General features: G+C 47.4%; 1 protein-coding gene across 1 annotated transcript; it reads right to left on the bottom strand.

Moving 5' to 3' along the window:
* Window positions 1-2,670: 2,670 nt before the first annotated feature.
* On the bottom strand, window positions 2,671-5,754 carry Sstr4 (somatostatin receptor 4). Its single transcript, XM_028881840.2, is given in 2 exon segments — window positions 2,671-4,424; window positions 4,427-5,754. Coding segments are annotated over 2 exon segments (1,152 nt in total). The 5' UTR covers window positions 5,097-5,754; the 3' UTR covers window positions 2,671-3,942.
* Between the last annotated feature and the right edge of the window lie 7,212 nt (window positions 5,755-12,966).

Below are 12,966 nucleotides of genomic sequence, written 5' to 3'. Positions count from 1 at the left end.
CCTCACTGTTCTTCCAGGAAGGGAGCATGGGTTTCTGGCCTGGAAGGAAGCCGCATTCCTTCTCCATTGTCCCAAAGGTTACAAGGTCCACAGGGAGTTCACAACTTTGCCCAGGAACTTATTCAATGTCCCCGTTTGTTTAAGAGGCTTCTGAAGTACAGAGTGCTTCTTCCTGGTTTCGGACTGAAGGGCAGGCTGCAGCTGCCTGGGTCTCTGGACTGAGTTCTTCCGGGTAGTTGAAGGAACCCAGGGCTGGTATAATGAGGGCAGCACTCAAAGATTTAGGGAGAGCCTGATTGTAATTTTACATGCCTCTTGTCTTCCCTGTGGTCCACTTCTGTGGGTTACAGATCACAAAGAAAGCATGAAGGATGGAAACCGTGTTTCTCTTGATTGGGGTGTCAACTTCAGAACTGTGACTGCACATCAACAGTTACAGAACAGCACACCTGGAAAGGGTGAATTCTACCTTATGCAAATGATGCTTTCATCAAAAGAGAAGAAGAGAAATCACTGCCTGCACAAAATGACTAAAGAAAGGCTAATTTGAATAATAACACACAGAGAAGCCTCCATACCACCCTAGTCCCTCCTCTTCAGTGTCCCCGGAATACCTGCTATAAGAGCAGGGCTGACTCTATTGTATTAGCTCATGGGAGCCAAATTCTTTCTTTGAATAGTGTGTGTGTGTGTGTGTGTGTGTGTGTGTGTGTGTGTGTGTTGCTGGGCATGAAAGCCAGAGCTTTGCACATGCTAAGCAAACAGTCAACCATTAAGCTGTATCTCCAGCCAAGGCATGATTCTTATTTTAGCTTAGAATTGAATTATACTTCCATTTATATGGTTATTTGATTAATACCCATCTTTGCCAACCATTTGCTAGTTCCACGCTGTGCAGACTCACCATGTTGTCTGGAGGCTGCTTGCATCACTGAGAGAAACCCTCCGCTCTCTGTCACTGAATACATCTCCTTGCACATGGACCCACAGAGCAGAGTTTTAGGGTGTGGTGCTGACTAACACAGTAGAGTTAGACAAACACAGACTCAGAATTCTGACATCTGTGCTCACAGAACTTAAGACTGTACTGTCATGTTCTTCGGATAAGAGAGTGAGAAATAGGGGTGATTCACCACTTACAGTCTATCAGGCAAGTGTTACAGGGTCCAAATTTGCTGGGATTCATGTCCAGATTTTGTGGTAGCACAGACAAAACAGAAAACTTGGAACTTAAACCCTCTCTTTGTACATATGTTAAGAGTGGAAAACTGAGGCTGGAGAGCTGAAAGTCCTGCTCATAAGCTAGCTAGAGCTGAAGCTTCCCATTATCATTGGAGAATATCAATCAACCTATCAGCTTGAAGGTATCTGCCCCTCAACCGCCAAAAATTCTCATTAAAAGATTGCATTTAAAAAATGGAATTAGTCTTTTTCTAGGCAAACAAGCATGTCTTAGGACCTGTGTGGGTCATTAGAAGGCTGAAAAGAGGAACTCCAGACCCACTCAAACTAGGCAAAAGCCTAACACCTTCGTACACTGCAACCGTTGAAAGGCCAAAAGTTCTCACTGCATGATCCTTGCAGTGAAGTTCAAGCATACTTATCAGGTGTCCACTCTGCCAGGCATCAGGGACAGAGAAAGAAACAATTTCATTTTAACGACTTGCAAGAAGTTGCTGTTACTTATGTAAGAGCCACAGACATGGGACTGACTGACTTGTTCCAGATGCCCAGGGTGACTGTGGGAAGTAAAGACCAGTTAGGAATGATATGGGTGTGTGTGTGAACATGTGTGGATTCATGCTAGTGGAATCATAGGGGTCAGTGCTCTATTTAGATATTTCCAATCCACAGCCACGGCCTTGCATATGGAAGAGACCTGGCAATGCACTTCTCTCAGAGGTAAGTGAAGCTCACCTGATAAGCAGACCCTGATGACTTCTACACATTCCTACCTAACCCTCTGACACACCTACGATCAACATTAATTGTCATTCTTAGGCATCTAGCTAGCTGCATTTGGAGAAGGTAAGACCCCTACAGCTGTACATCCAGACAACTAACATTGGCCTTTATCTTTTTCTATTGTTAGTGAAGAAGTTGGAATTTCTCGTCCCTCCATCCTGCAAAAAAGTATAAGGTTAGCCCTGTAAGAGTCACCATGTAAGTGAGGCTGGGATGTACCTCAGTTGGTGGAGGGCCTGCCTAACCAGTATGAGGCTCTGTATTCTATCCCTAACACTGTATATAAAGTGGCATAGTGTTGCACACTGTAATCCCAACACTCAGGAGGTAGAGGTAGGAGGATCAGAAGTTCAAAGTCATCCTTAGCTACTATGTAGTGAATTCACGCTAGCTGGTGTTACATGAGATCTTGTCTCAAACAGCAACAGAACAAACAGCAACAACGACAAAACAACAGAAACACTGAATCAACAAGAGTCCCCACACTGTACAAGGACCTGCTGATTTTTCCAGGCAAGAATTCTGAATACCTGACCTGCGTACCCTGCTTGGGTTATAAGACATTTGTGCCTGGGACCAGAATTCAGCTCTCTTGTCCATTTCCCACATACCAGGCACTGCTACTGTCACACAAGTCATGGCCCTGGGCAAGCAGCCCAGAAAAGGTCACCTCCTGCTTCTCCCAGGCTCTCAGAGATGCACTTGTAACCCACGTGGTGATGGGGCGTGTCCTTGGGCCCCACCCTGCCTCTTGGGCCAGTCTGGGTTCCCAGTAGCCTCCCAACAGTTAGAACTCATGCTGACTGCCCTAGAACACAGAGAGAGATGTTTTCTAAGATGACAGGACCCAGGTGTTTTCTTTTAAAGACCATACGCCCCTGCCAGGCAGCTGTGGAAACTGCCCAGCGACTACCCTGTCTTTCTCCTGCCCCTCTGACTCACTGTTCTAGTACCATCAGCACTGGGTCGGTAGAACTCAGCAGGCTCTTTTGCTGTACAGATGTGGGCTGTGGTCAGCCACTCCTCACTCAGAGGCAGCATCTGCTTGGCTTCCCCCACTATTTTAGCAGAAGCAAAGCTCTCACAGACTGTGAATCTCTCTTTCTCAGGGGAAAGATCACTGGAGCTGCGGCTAACTTACCAGGCACACAGGGATGGCCTTTCACTGTAGTCAGCATCTGGTGTCAAAACACAGTCTGTTTCCCCTCCACCCTAGTTCTCTAGTCTTTTCCTGACACCCTCCCCTCATAGCATAACTTGGGCTTTAATGAGGCTTCCTATTCCTGTAGCCAGGGAAAGAGGTGGAAAAAAAAATGCAGCAGATGAGATTTTTATCCTTTCTGCCTTTTAATTCCTGACCAGAAGTTTTATGCTTTGCAGCAACCCCCACATCATATTTCTATAAACCTTTTGCATTCACAGGAAGTCTGTTCCTGGCCTCTTGACAACTGGGAGACACTTGTAGGGTGACAAAGCAAGTCCACTCAGCTGTTGCATAGACGTCTCACTTAGCAACAAGAGTCTCAAACAGACTCAGGGAAAGCACTTGGAGGTATCTTATCTTCTCCTGTTTCACCATGTACACTATTCTACCACCATAAGGCAAAGGGCCTGCAGGGGGAAGGGGCTCTGCCTACCTCACCTCCCCGGGGCTCTTCCAAGCAGTCACTGTCACAAGTCACACAAGGGTAGACATGACTTTCTGACCACCTCCTCTTTCTCACCCCTTGAAAAACTGCCAGAGGTTCAGGAATGGCTGGTTCTCTAACCCAATTCCCAGAGGAGTCCTACCCCCATGGAAGTGTCCTTGGAGCCCGTCCTGGGAGTGGGGCTAGCAGGAGTTCCGAGGCTCCTAAGGACAGCGCAGACTGCTGAAAGGGGCTGGCTTCCTGAAAACAGAAGTTGTTCTTGAAGTTGCTGGGCTGAGAGGGTGGTGCGACCTTTTGCAGATGAGCTGAGGGAGGGTGAAAATGGTTTTCAGAAAGTAGTAGTCTTGGTGAAAGGGACTTGCTTGCAGCCAGGTTCTGCTTGCATGGGCTCCTGCTGGCAGGGCAGTGGGGGGCATATGCATCCTGCGCCCCCTCTGCTTTTGAGAGCGGTGGCATAATAGTCCAGGGGCTCTTCCTCAGCACCTCCAGTCGTTTCCAGGAGACAGCAGCGCAGGCACAGAACCCTCTGGAAAGAGCGCCGGAAGTTGTCAGAGAGGAAGCCATAGAGAATGGGGTTGGCACAGCTGTTGGCATAGCTGAGGATGAGGGACACATGGTTGACTGTGGCATCGAGGCTGGTGACAAACAGATTCAGAAGCTGCACCACATAGAAGGGCATCCAGCACAGCACAAAGACGGTCACCACCATCAGCACGAGCCTCGTGATCTTCTTCTCTGAGCGCCTCCGTTGCTGCCAGCCAGCCCTCAGGGCCACGGCACGCATCTTGCCCACAATCAGCAGGTAGCATAGCCAATGGCCAGAACGGGGAGTAGGAAGCCCAACAAAAAAGTATAGATCACAAAGACCGCAGACCAGGCTGGGTGAGGCCAGTGCAGGTTGCAAGCCACGGTCTCGCCCCCGCGAGCCGGCCTGGTGTCAGCGAAGACTGCGATGGGCAGGGTGACCAACAAGGATGCTAGCCACACTCCCAGGTTGATTAGCTTGGCCACGCTGGGCCGCCGGTAGGTGGCGGCGCGCAAAGGGTGCACTACAGCCACATAGCGGTCCACGCTGAGCACGGTGAGGCAGAAGACACTGGTGAACATGTTAAGGCCATCCACGCTAAGCACTGCGCGACACAGCACCGCCCCGAAGGGCCAGTGGTGCAGGGCGGCCGCCGAGGCCACGAATGGCACGCTCAGCATGAAGAGCTCATCGGCGACCGCCAGGTTGAGCAGGTAGATGTTGGTGGCTGTCTTCATCTTGGCATAGCGTAGTATCACGAAGATGACCAGGGCGTTGCCCACCAGGCCCACCAGACACACGAGCGCATATATGCATTGGATGGTGACCATGCCCGCTGTCCCCGTGCCGTCGGACCGCACCGCATCCTCCTCCTCCTCCGGAGCGCTGCTGGCGTTGGTTCCGGGGGTCCAGGTGGTGTCTTCGACCCCGGGGGGCAGTGTTGAGGGCATGTTCATGCTTTGGGGTGCCCACCCCAGGCGGCGGAACGCGGTGGAGCAGCTGAGCGCTCTGCACCAAGGACCAAGCAGCGGGCTGGGGTCGCGCGCACAAGCTCCGCTCCACCGCTCCGCCTAAGTAGCGCACGGGGCCCGCGAGCGCCCTCCAATCCCCGCGCTGCCGCGCGTCCCCCGGCCGCGGGAGCTCCGTTCGCCCGGCGCACGCCCCTCCCTCCACGAGCCGGGCCTCAGGTGCAGTCTGCTCTGCCAGCAGAGCTCTCACAGGCTTTTTCTATCCACACCACCCCTGCCATGCTGCCAGCTTCGCCTGAACTCCGAAACTCTACTTGACCCCCCCCCCAACCTCCCCCCAGATCACGCCTCCCTCGGAGCTTCAAATCCTCTTGCCTTGGGATCCTTGGTTTTCCACGACCTGTTAGCTACCTGCAGTTCTCTGGGTACTGAAGTATCCTGAGTCGTCCCAGACTACTCCAAGCGTGCAGACCCATCATCCTAGCACCTGATATCCCTCCCCCGCCCCTTCAATTTTCAAGAAGTCCTATATCATCCTTTAACTCACTCCAGGGATGAAGCAAACTGAAGCTCCCTATGGACATCTTGGTGATTTCCAGGTCCCTCAGAGGCGGAGGTGGGGCTCTGGTCTCTCTCTCTCTCTCTCTCTCTCTCTCTCTCTCTCTCTCTCTCTCTCTCTCTCTCTCTCTCTCTCTCTCTCTCTCTCTCTCTCCTCTCCTCTCCCTCCCTCCCTCTCTCTCTCCCTCTCTCCTTTCCTCCCTCTCTCCCTCCTCCTCCCTCCCTCTCTGGAAGCTACAATACTGCCCCCCCGAACCTTTAAGTTGAATCTGTGTGGAATTGACGTCCTCAGGAAATGGAGAGGTAGTCGGAGAACTAAAGATAACCCCCAAAGAAAACTAACCTTGGGCAGATGAGATGGCTCAGGGATAAAAGTACTTGTTCTCAAGTCTGAAGATCTGACTCCCATCCCTGGGACCCACAAGAAGAGAAATTTGACCTTCACTTCCCACTGTGGCATGCATGCACCTGCATCCCATAAATACATAATAAAATATATTTATTTTTGGAAAAAGAAAGTAACCTCTGTCTCCCAGGTGCTTAGAGAATAGGTAAAGTCCACTGGTGGAGAGGCCTGGGAACTCCCTCCTTGCAGTCATCCATGGAGGTGTCCAGCCACAATGTCCCTAGAGAGGAGGGTGGTCAGGAAAGATGGCTTCCCAGTCTGGGTTTCCCCTGCCTCTCTAGAGCAATCTCACTGCTAGACTGTCAGCAGGCAGCCCTCCCCTTGAGTTAAACTGCTAATACAGGGCATCAGTGGAGAGTTGGCCCTAGCAAACATGACTTGGTTTATCTGCTCTCTATGGATCAGGATGTAAAGTGACTCCCTAGCTGCCTGGGGAGAAGGGAGCTCCCACATCCCATGCTATGTGGCTGGGACAGTTGTACAGGAGATGGAGCCAAATGCTTCAGGACCACTGAAGGTGGTCCTTGGTGGGGAGGCTGTCATTGTGCCCCATTTAGGCTTGGGCTGGGGACATGTATGATTAGTACTGAGCGACCAAAGAGCTGGTCTCCAACCTTGTCTCTGGCTTTGCTCACCCAAATGAACTGATAAGTGGCCACACAGTCCTCCACCCCTTTTGCGATCACCCCTGAAATGTGTCTGCTTTTTCCTTTGGTCCTGTTTCTATCATTGTCTCCATGGGAGGGGCCTGTGGGACCTGTGCCCTCAGAAAGAGAAAGAGTGGGGCAATTGTTTAGGGGGGAGAGTACTGTGCTTTCCCTACAACTCTGGACTCCAGGGAGACTCTTAAATGACCCTTCTGCAGATCACTTCTGGTCCCCAGTCATGGATGTTGGGTGATTGTCCCACCTCTCTGGACCCCCCTACTCTGCTGTCCTCTCGCCCATTGAATGTTCAACACCCTCTCTTCCTGGAAGAGTCTTTCCTGTTGTCCTCCAGTGAACTTTTGGAACCTTTTCAATTCTTCTCCGAAGGTTCTCTCCTGGCACTTCCTACCTCCTTACCCCCATGCCTCAGGCTCGAAGCACAGATCGGGAGTGAGGTTCAGTGACGGGTGGGGTCATGTTGGCTTTTAAAAGTTACTCCACTGAAGTGAAGTTTACTTGATGCCAAGAGGCCCTGCCCCATAGTCCAGCACTGTAGCGGTGGTTAGATCTCCTGTGGATACGAAACAGGAAGTTGGGAAACATGACTCTGTTGTGGTTTGAATGTGAAATGTCTTCCACAGGCTGTGGCCCCTTGGTGGTGGCACTACTTTGCAGAGGGTGGAAACTTGGGAAGGCAGAGCCTGGCTCAAGGAAGTAGGTTCCTGGGGGCATATCTTTAATTGTTAAAATTTCATTATTTTATGTTTATAAGCATTTGGTTGCACATATGTCTGTAGAACATGCTTACCTGGTGCCTTGCAAAAGCCAGAAGAGAGTGTTTGATCCCTGGGAACTGGAGTTACAGATGGTTGTGAGCTGCTATGTGGGTGCTCAGAATAGAGTAAAGGTCCTCTAGAAGAGCATTTAATGTTCTGAACCAGTGAGCTATCTCTCTAGCCCAGATAGTGGTGGTAGTGGTGTGGGTGTATGCGTCTTTGAAGGCCATAACTGGATCCCTGTCTTTTCCTGTCCCTTTGCTTCTTGTCTGACATGCAGTGAGTAGCCTTTACCAGATGCCATGACATTCTGTCTCAACACAGAATCAATGGAACAAGAACTATGGACTAAAATTCTTCAAATCAATTAAAATATATATCTTTCTCAGTGTAACTTGTTTATGGCAGTAATTTGGCCCTAATGATACAAGAAATGAATATGAGGTCTGATATGGCCTTTGTTCCTCAAGTCCAGAAACAAATTCTGAAACTAAAATTTTGATTCTGCTGATGTTGCTGGGTGAGAGGTGAAGCCTGTTCAAATTCTAGGTGTTTCTAGAACACATATGACATTACATTACTCTGAGTCCTGGCTTCACTGTGCACCAGTGAATCATCTTGGGCAAGTCATCCAACTTATCTGAGCCATGTCACCCTCCTACATAAATGGAAGTCATTCTAGCCCTCTTTCCAATGTACTGCTGTGTGGTCCAAACAGGTTGACATACTGAAACTGTTAGAAGTGTCTGACATTGTGGGTGTGGTGGCACATATCTGTAATCCTAGCGTTTGGAAGGTAGAGACAGGAGGATCAAGGGTTCAAAGCCAATCTGTACTACATAGTGATTTCAAGAACAACCTGAGTACTTGAGGCCCTGTACCATAACAGAAACAACATAAAAATAGAACAATTATAATAAGAAAGGTGTCTGGCACTGAGAAACTCCATGAATTCATCACCATTAGTTTCACTGGTATTTGGTAGTTCAGCACACTAGACACCATGTTACTAAGCTTTTGGTTACTATGACAAATATCCCAGTTAAGCAGTTTTTGGAAAAAACATGGTTCATGTTAAAGCCTCCGCCACATCGATTGAGTACCTGAAAGGGGGATTGGCCAGTCTGTTACTCCACTAGGGCAGGAGGGGGTTGGGTTTCAAGAGGAGAAAAGGCTGCCCACAGGCACAGTGGGTCTCAGGCTGCTCCGAGTAAAACGTTTGAAAGTGCTTTCATCTGCTCAGCTCTGCTGTCAGTGGCTCTGCTGCTGCTCAGGTCAAGAGCCTGGTTTTATCCAGCGCCAAGTGCCTGGGGCCTTCAAGTGCTTCAGAGGCACACCCACCAACTGGTGGAGAAAGCACCTTCTAATGTCACCAGAACTGCAGTGAGGTCCTGGAGAGCAGACTCACACAGTAAGTACCTCCACAGACCCAGTGCTCACATTAAGCTCCTTTCTTAGCCTCCTTTCATAGAATAAGCCTCCCTAGCCCCAAATGTGACATCTGAAATGCTCTAAAACCTGAAACTTTTGAGTACGGACATAATAGAAGTAGGAAATTCCACATAATGATACTATTTCATGAGCAAAATAAATTTGAAAATTACATAATATTCCTTTCAATCTATATGTATGAGGTACATATGAAGCAAATGAGCTTTGCATTTAGATTTGGGTCCTCTATCATTATGTACATGCAAATATCACCAAATCTGACAAAAAGCCATCCTTGAAATAAAAGATAGCAGACCTCAACTTACTAGTTTCTTTCTGAAATTTTAGGCAATAAAAAGATCTGTGACATGAGGCTTGTTACAGGGTGCTGTGGAGTCCACCACCCATCCCTGGAAGCCAGGCTTGCGGCCCCTCATATGACATGTGGGCACCACACCAGAGGCCTTTCAGATCATTGTAGATGTATCCAATCGTCTTTTTAAAATAAAAAACACAGAGCCAATGTAAAAGAGAGAAAGCCGAGAGGTCAGAGCTCAGAGATAAAATCTTACCTCCTGCAGTGCTCCTAACTTCCCCGAGAGAGAGCTACTTCCTGTTTGTCTGTGTTTAAATAGTCTTTCTGTTCTGCCTTCTCATTGGTTCTAAACCCAACCACATGACTGCCTCATCACTGCCTGTAAGTACCGCCCTCCAGGTCTTAAAGGCATATGTCTCCAATACTGGCTGTATCCCTGAACACACAGAAATCTACCTAGCTCTTCTAACCATCACGCTCTTGCTATGGCTCTAATAGCTCTGACCCCAGGGCAACTTTATTTATTAACATAAAATTAAAATTACATTTCAGTACAAATAAAATATCACCATAGATCATCTCTCTGCTGGCAACCTGGACTCATAGCTTCTTGCAGAGAGCAGAATAATTGGCAGGCAGAAGCAGGGGTTTCGGTTCTGAACACCGTTACTGAAAGTATGGGCTGAACTTGGAGGTCTCTTGTTGTTCTTGCTCTTTTGAACAATTTCTTGCCAAGTAGCCCAGGCTACCCTCAAACTTGTAACACTTCTGTCAGAGCCTCTTGAATTCTAAGATTACACATAGGGGCTACCATACCCATTAGAGCAAGGACTCTCAAAGATTGGCCCCGGGTAGCCCATTCATATCACATATTCCACCCTCAAATCTGAGAGTGCTAAGCTGGGTATATCGGTACATAACTGAAATCCCAGCACTTGGCAGACCGAGATAGGAGGATTGGCAAAATCTGGAGGCCAGACTGGGCCATATTGTGAGATTGACTGAGAAACAACAACAAACCAACAAGTAAATAAAACCCAAACGTCCTAGTCCACCCTTTCAAGCTTTGCTTTCCCTGGCTGGGTCACCTCCTGGAGGTGAGCACTGGAAAGAACATCTCCACAAACTCGTTTGAAACCTCTGGATCAGCATTGGCCACACAGGCTATAAGCACTGAGGTATGGATGTGAGGTACCAAGGTTCTCTGCCAGATACACATAGGATTCCTGGCTTTGAACAACAACCAAAACATTGAATATATCTCAGTCCTTAAAAAATATTGGTTACATGTTGAAATGATAATATTTTGGATATAGAAGTAAATGAGCTACATTATATAGTGAATTTTACCTGTTTCTCTAAAATTTTGAAGGTTCATTTTATTTTTAATTATGTGTGGGGGGGGGTTGGGGAGGTAGATATGGGCACATTAGGTACCTAAGAAGGCCAGAAGTGGGTAGCAGTTCCCTGGAGTTGGGGTTACAGTCAGTTGTGAACTGTCCAATGTGGGTGCTGGGAAATGAATCAGGGTTCTAAGCAAGAGTGATACTCATACTTAACTACTGAACCATTTCTCTGGAATCTCTTTAAATTTTTATGATGTAGCTACTATAAATTGAAACTCTAATAGTATTGAGCACTGTATTTGTAGCACGAATCTTAAAAGATCTCATTAATAAAAACAAACCTGGAGCCAGGTACTGGGGTGAATGCTGGGAGATCACAGAATCAGAACCAGCCACAGCTAACCTCACTTCGCCAATTCCTCAGCTGACCTTGTTTCCTCAAACTGGAAGCCTCTGTGTCCTCATCTGAATGGATCTCAGCTGAACTGCTGCTAAAAGCCTAAAAGCTTAACTGACCTTAGTTCCTGGTTTTCATGCCTTCTATATCTTTCTGCTTCCTGCCATCACTTCCTGGGATTAAAAACGCGTGTCACCATGCCTGGCTGTTTCCAGTGTGGTTTTGAACTCACAGAGATCTGGATGGATCTGTGCCTCCAGAATGCTAGGATTAAAGGTGGTGTGCCACCATTTTCTGGCCTCTAATCTATCTAGTGGCTGTTCTGTTCTCTGACCCTAGGTAAGTTTATTAAGGTGCACAATATATTGGGGAATACAACATCACCACACTGTATTTCTCATTCTAGACCTATAGCATATTTTTACTCTTACAGCAAGCAATGTTGATTAAATCAGTGATCCATGTCAATATGGCAGCTAAGAGTCCCAGACAGCACTTCACATTTAAGTAAAAGTTGGAAAACATTTTAAATTGAGCTCCTCAGCATTTTGGCTGCATTTCACTTGCTCAGTCAGTCACATACACTTGGGGCTAAGGTGCCAGGCAGGTACACAATGCAACACACCCCTCTTGAGGGCAGTGGGGACCTTCAGGTTAAGGGTAGAGCTTTTACTGTTTACAGTACTCTTTATAACATAAGCCTAAATACTTATCAGTAATTGAGAGGACAAAGAAAACACGGTCCATATGTATTTTGGAGTCTTACCTAGTCATGAAGAAGGAAACTGTCAATTGCAAGAAAATAATGGAGTCAATGATTACTGTGTTAAGTGAATAAACCAGGCTCAGAAAAACAAATAGGATGTGTTTTTTTGTTTTATGTGGAATCTGGATTTTAAAAGAAAGATATGAAAACAGTAGAGGGACTGTTTAGGAAGAAGAAAGGGACCAGTTTGTTGAGGGAGGGGCAAAAGCAGACAATGAAGGAGTGATATGATCACATTATGAACCAGTATGAAAATGGTACAGTGAAATCCACTTCTCTGTACAGTTATTACTACTAAAACCTAAAAGATACTAGACCCCGAATCCCACTGCTTATACCTTCCCAAGCCCATTGCATCCTTTTCCTTTCAGGAAGATCTTTGACTTTTTAAACTTGGTAATTTACATGTGCATATTCTTAAATTGGCTTCCTTCCTGGGACTCTGGATTGTTTGCAGGGTGGGCAGGGGTTCAACTCTGACTAAGGAGGCAAGTGGGGCGATTTGTAGGGGCAACTGCCAGGAAAGGTTTGGCCTTTGTCTCATGGAGCTATGATGCTTGGAGTTGCTGCAGTTGTCTGTGACTGTGACAACTGAGATGGCCAGTGTCCTGAGGACAGAGGGCTAGAAAGGAAAGAGAGTGCTTGATAACAGTGAAACCTGATAAATAGCTAACTTAGCTGCTGCCATTGACTTCTCTTTGTAGAAAATGGTGGCCATTTTCACTTCACTGTATCTAGTTGGGTTGTTGGTTGCATGAAGTCTAAAGCATTCTGGCCTATCACTGACCTCTTAAAGTTCTATTTTTTTTTTTCATCCCAAGAACATCAGAGTGCTTATCTTGTCAAATTAGGCAATATGATAATAAGGATGGAAGACACTTCTGTCACATTTTGTGGTCTGCCCTATTTAAAAGAGTCGAGTCACACAGCACACACAAAATAAAAAACACAGAATTCAGAACCTACATCATCTCAGACTCACCATTGCCAGCCCAAGCTGTGGATTCAGAAGGAAGTTGTGCTTTGATACCTTCACAGGCAATGTGTGTGTGTGTGTGTGTGTGTGTGTGTGTGTGTGTGTGTGTGTCTGTGTGTGTCTGTGTTTTGGGAGGTACACTTTCCCATCATCCTCCCACAACCGCAGGAAGAAAATTACAGGGATGTGTGAAGAGTGATTTAAGCAATCTGTGAGTTTTGAAATTAAGATTCTCTCAC

Source organism: Peromyscus leucopus, chromosome 4, assembly GCF_004664715.2.
Source record: "Peromyscus leucopus breed LL Stock chromosome 4, UCI_PerLeu_2.1, whole genome shotgun sequence".
In the NCBI taxonomy this organism is placed as follows: Eukaryota; Metazoa; Chordata; class Mammalia; order Rodentia; family Cricetidae; genus Peromyscus; species Peromyscus leucopus.
This window is presented reverse-complemented; position numbering and strand designations above follow the sequence as displayed.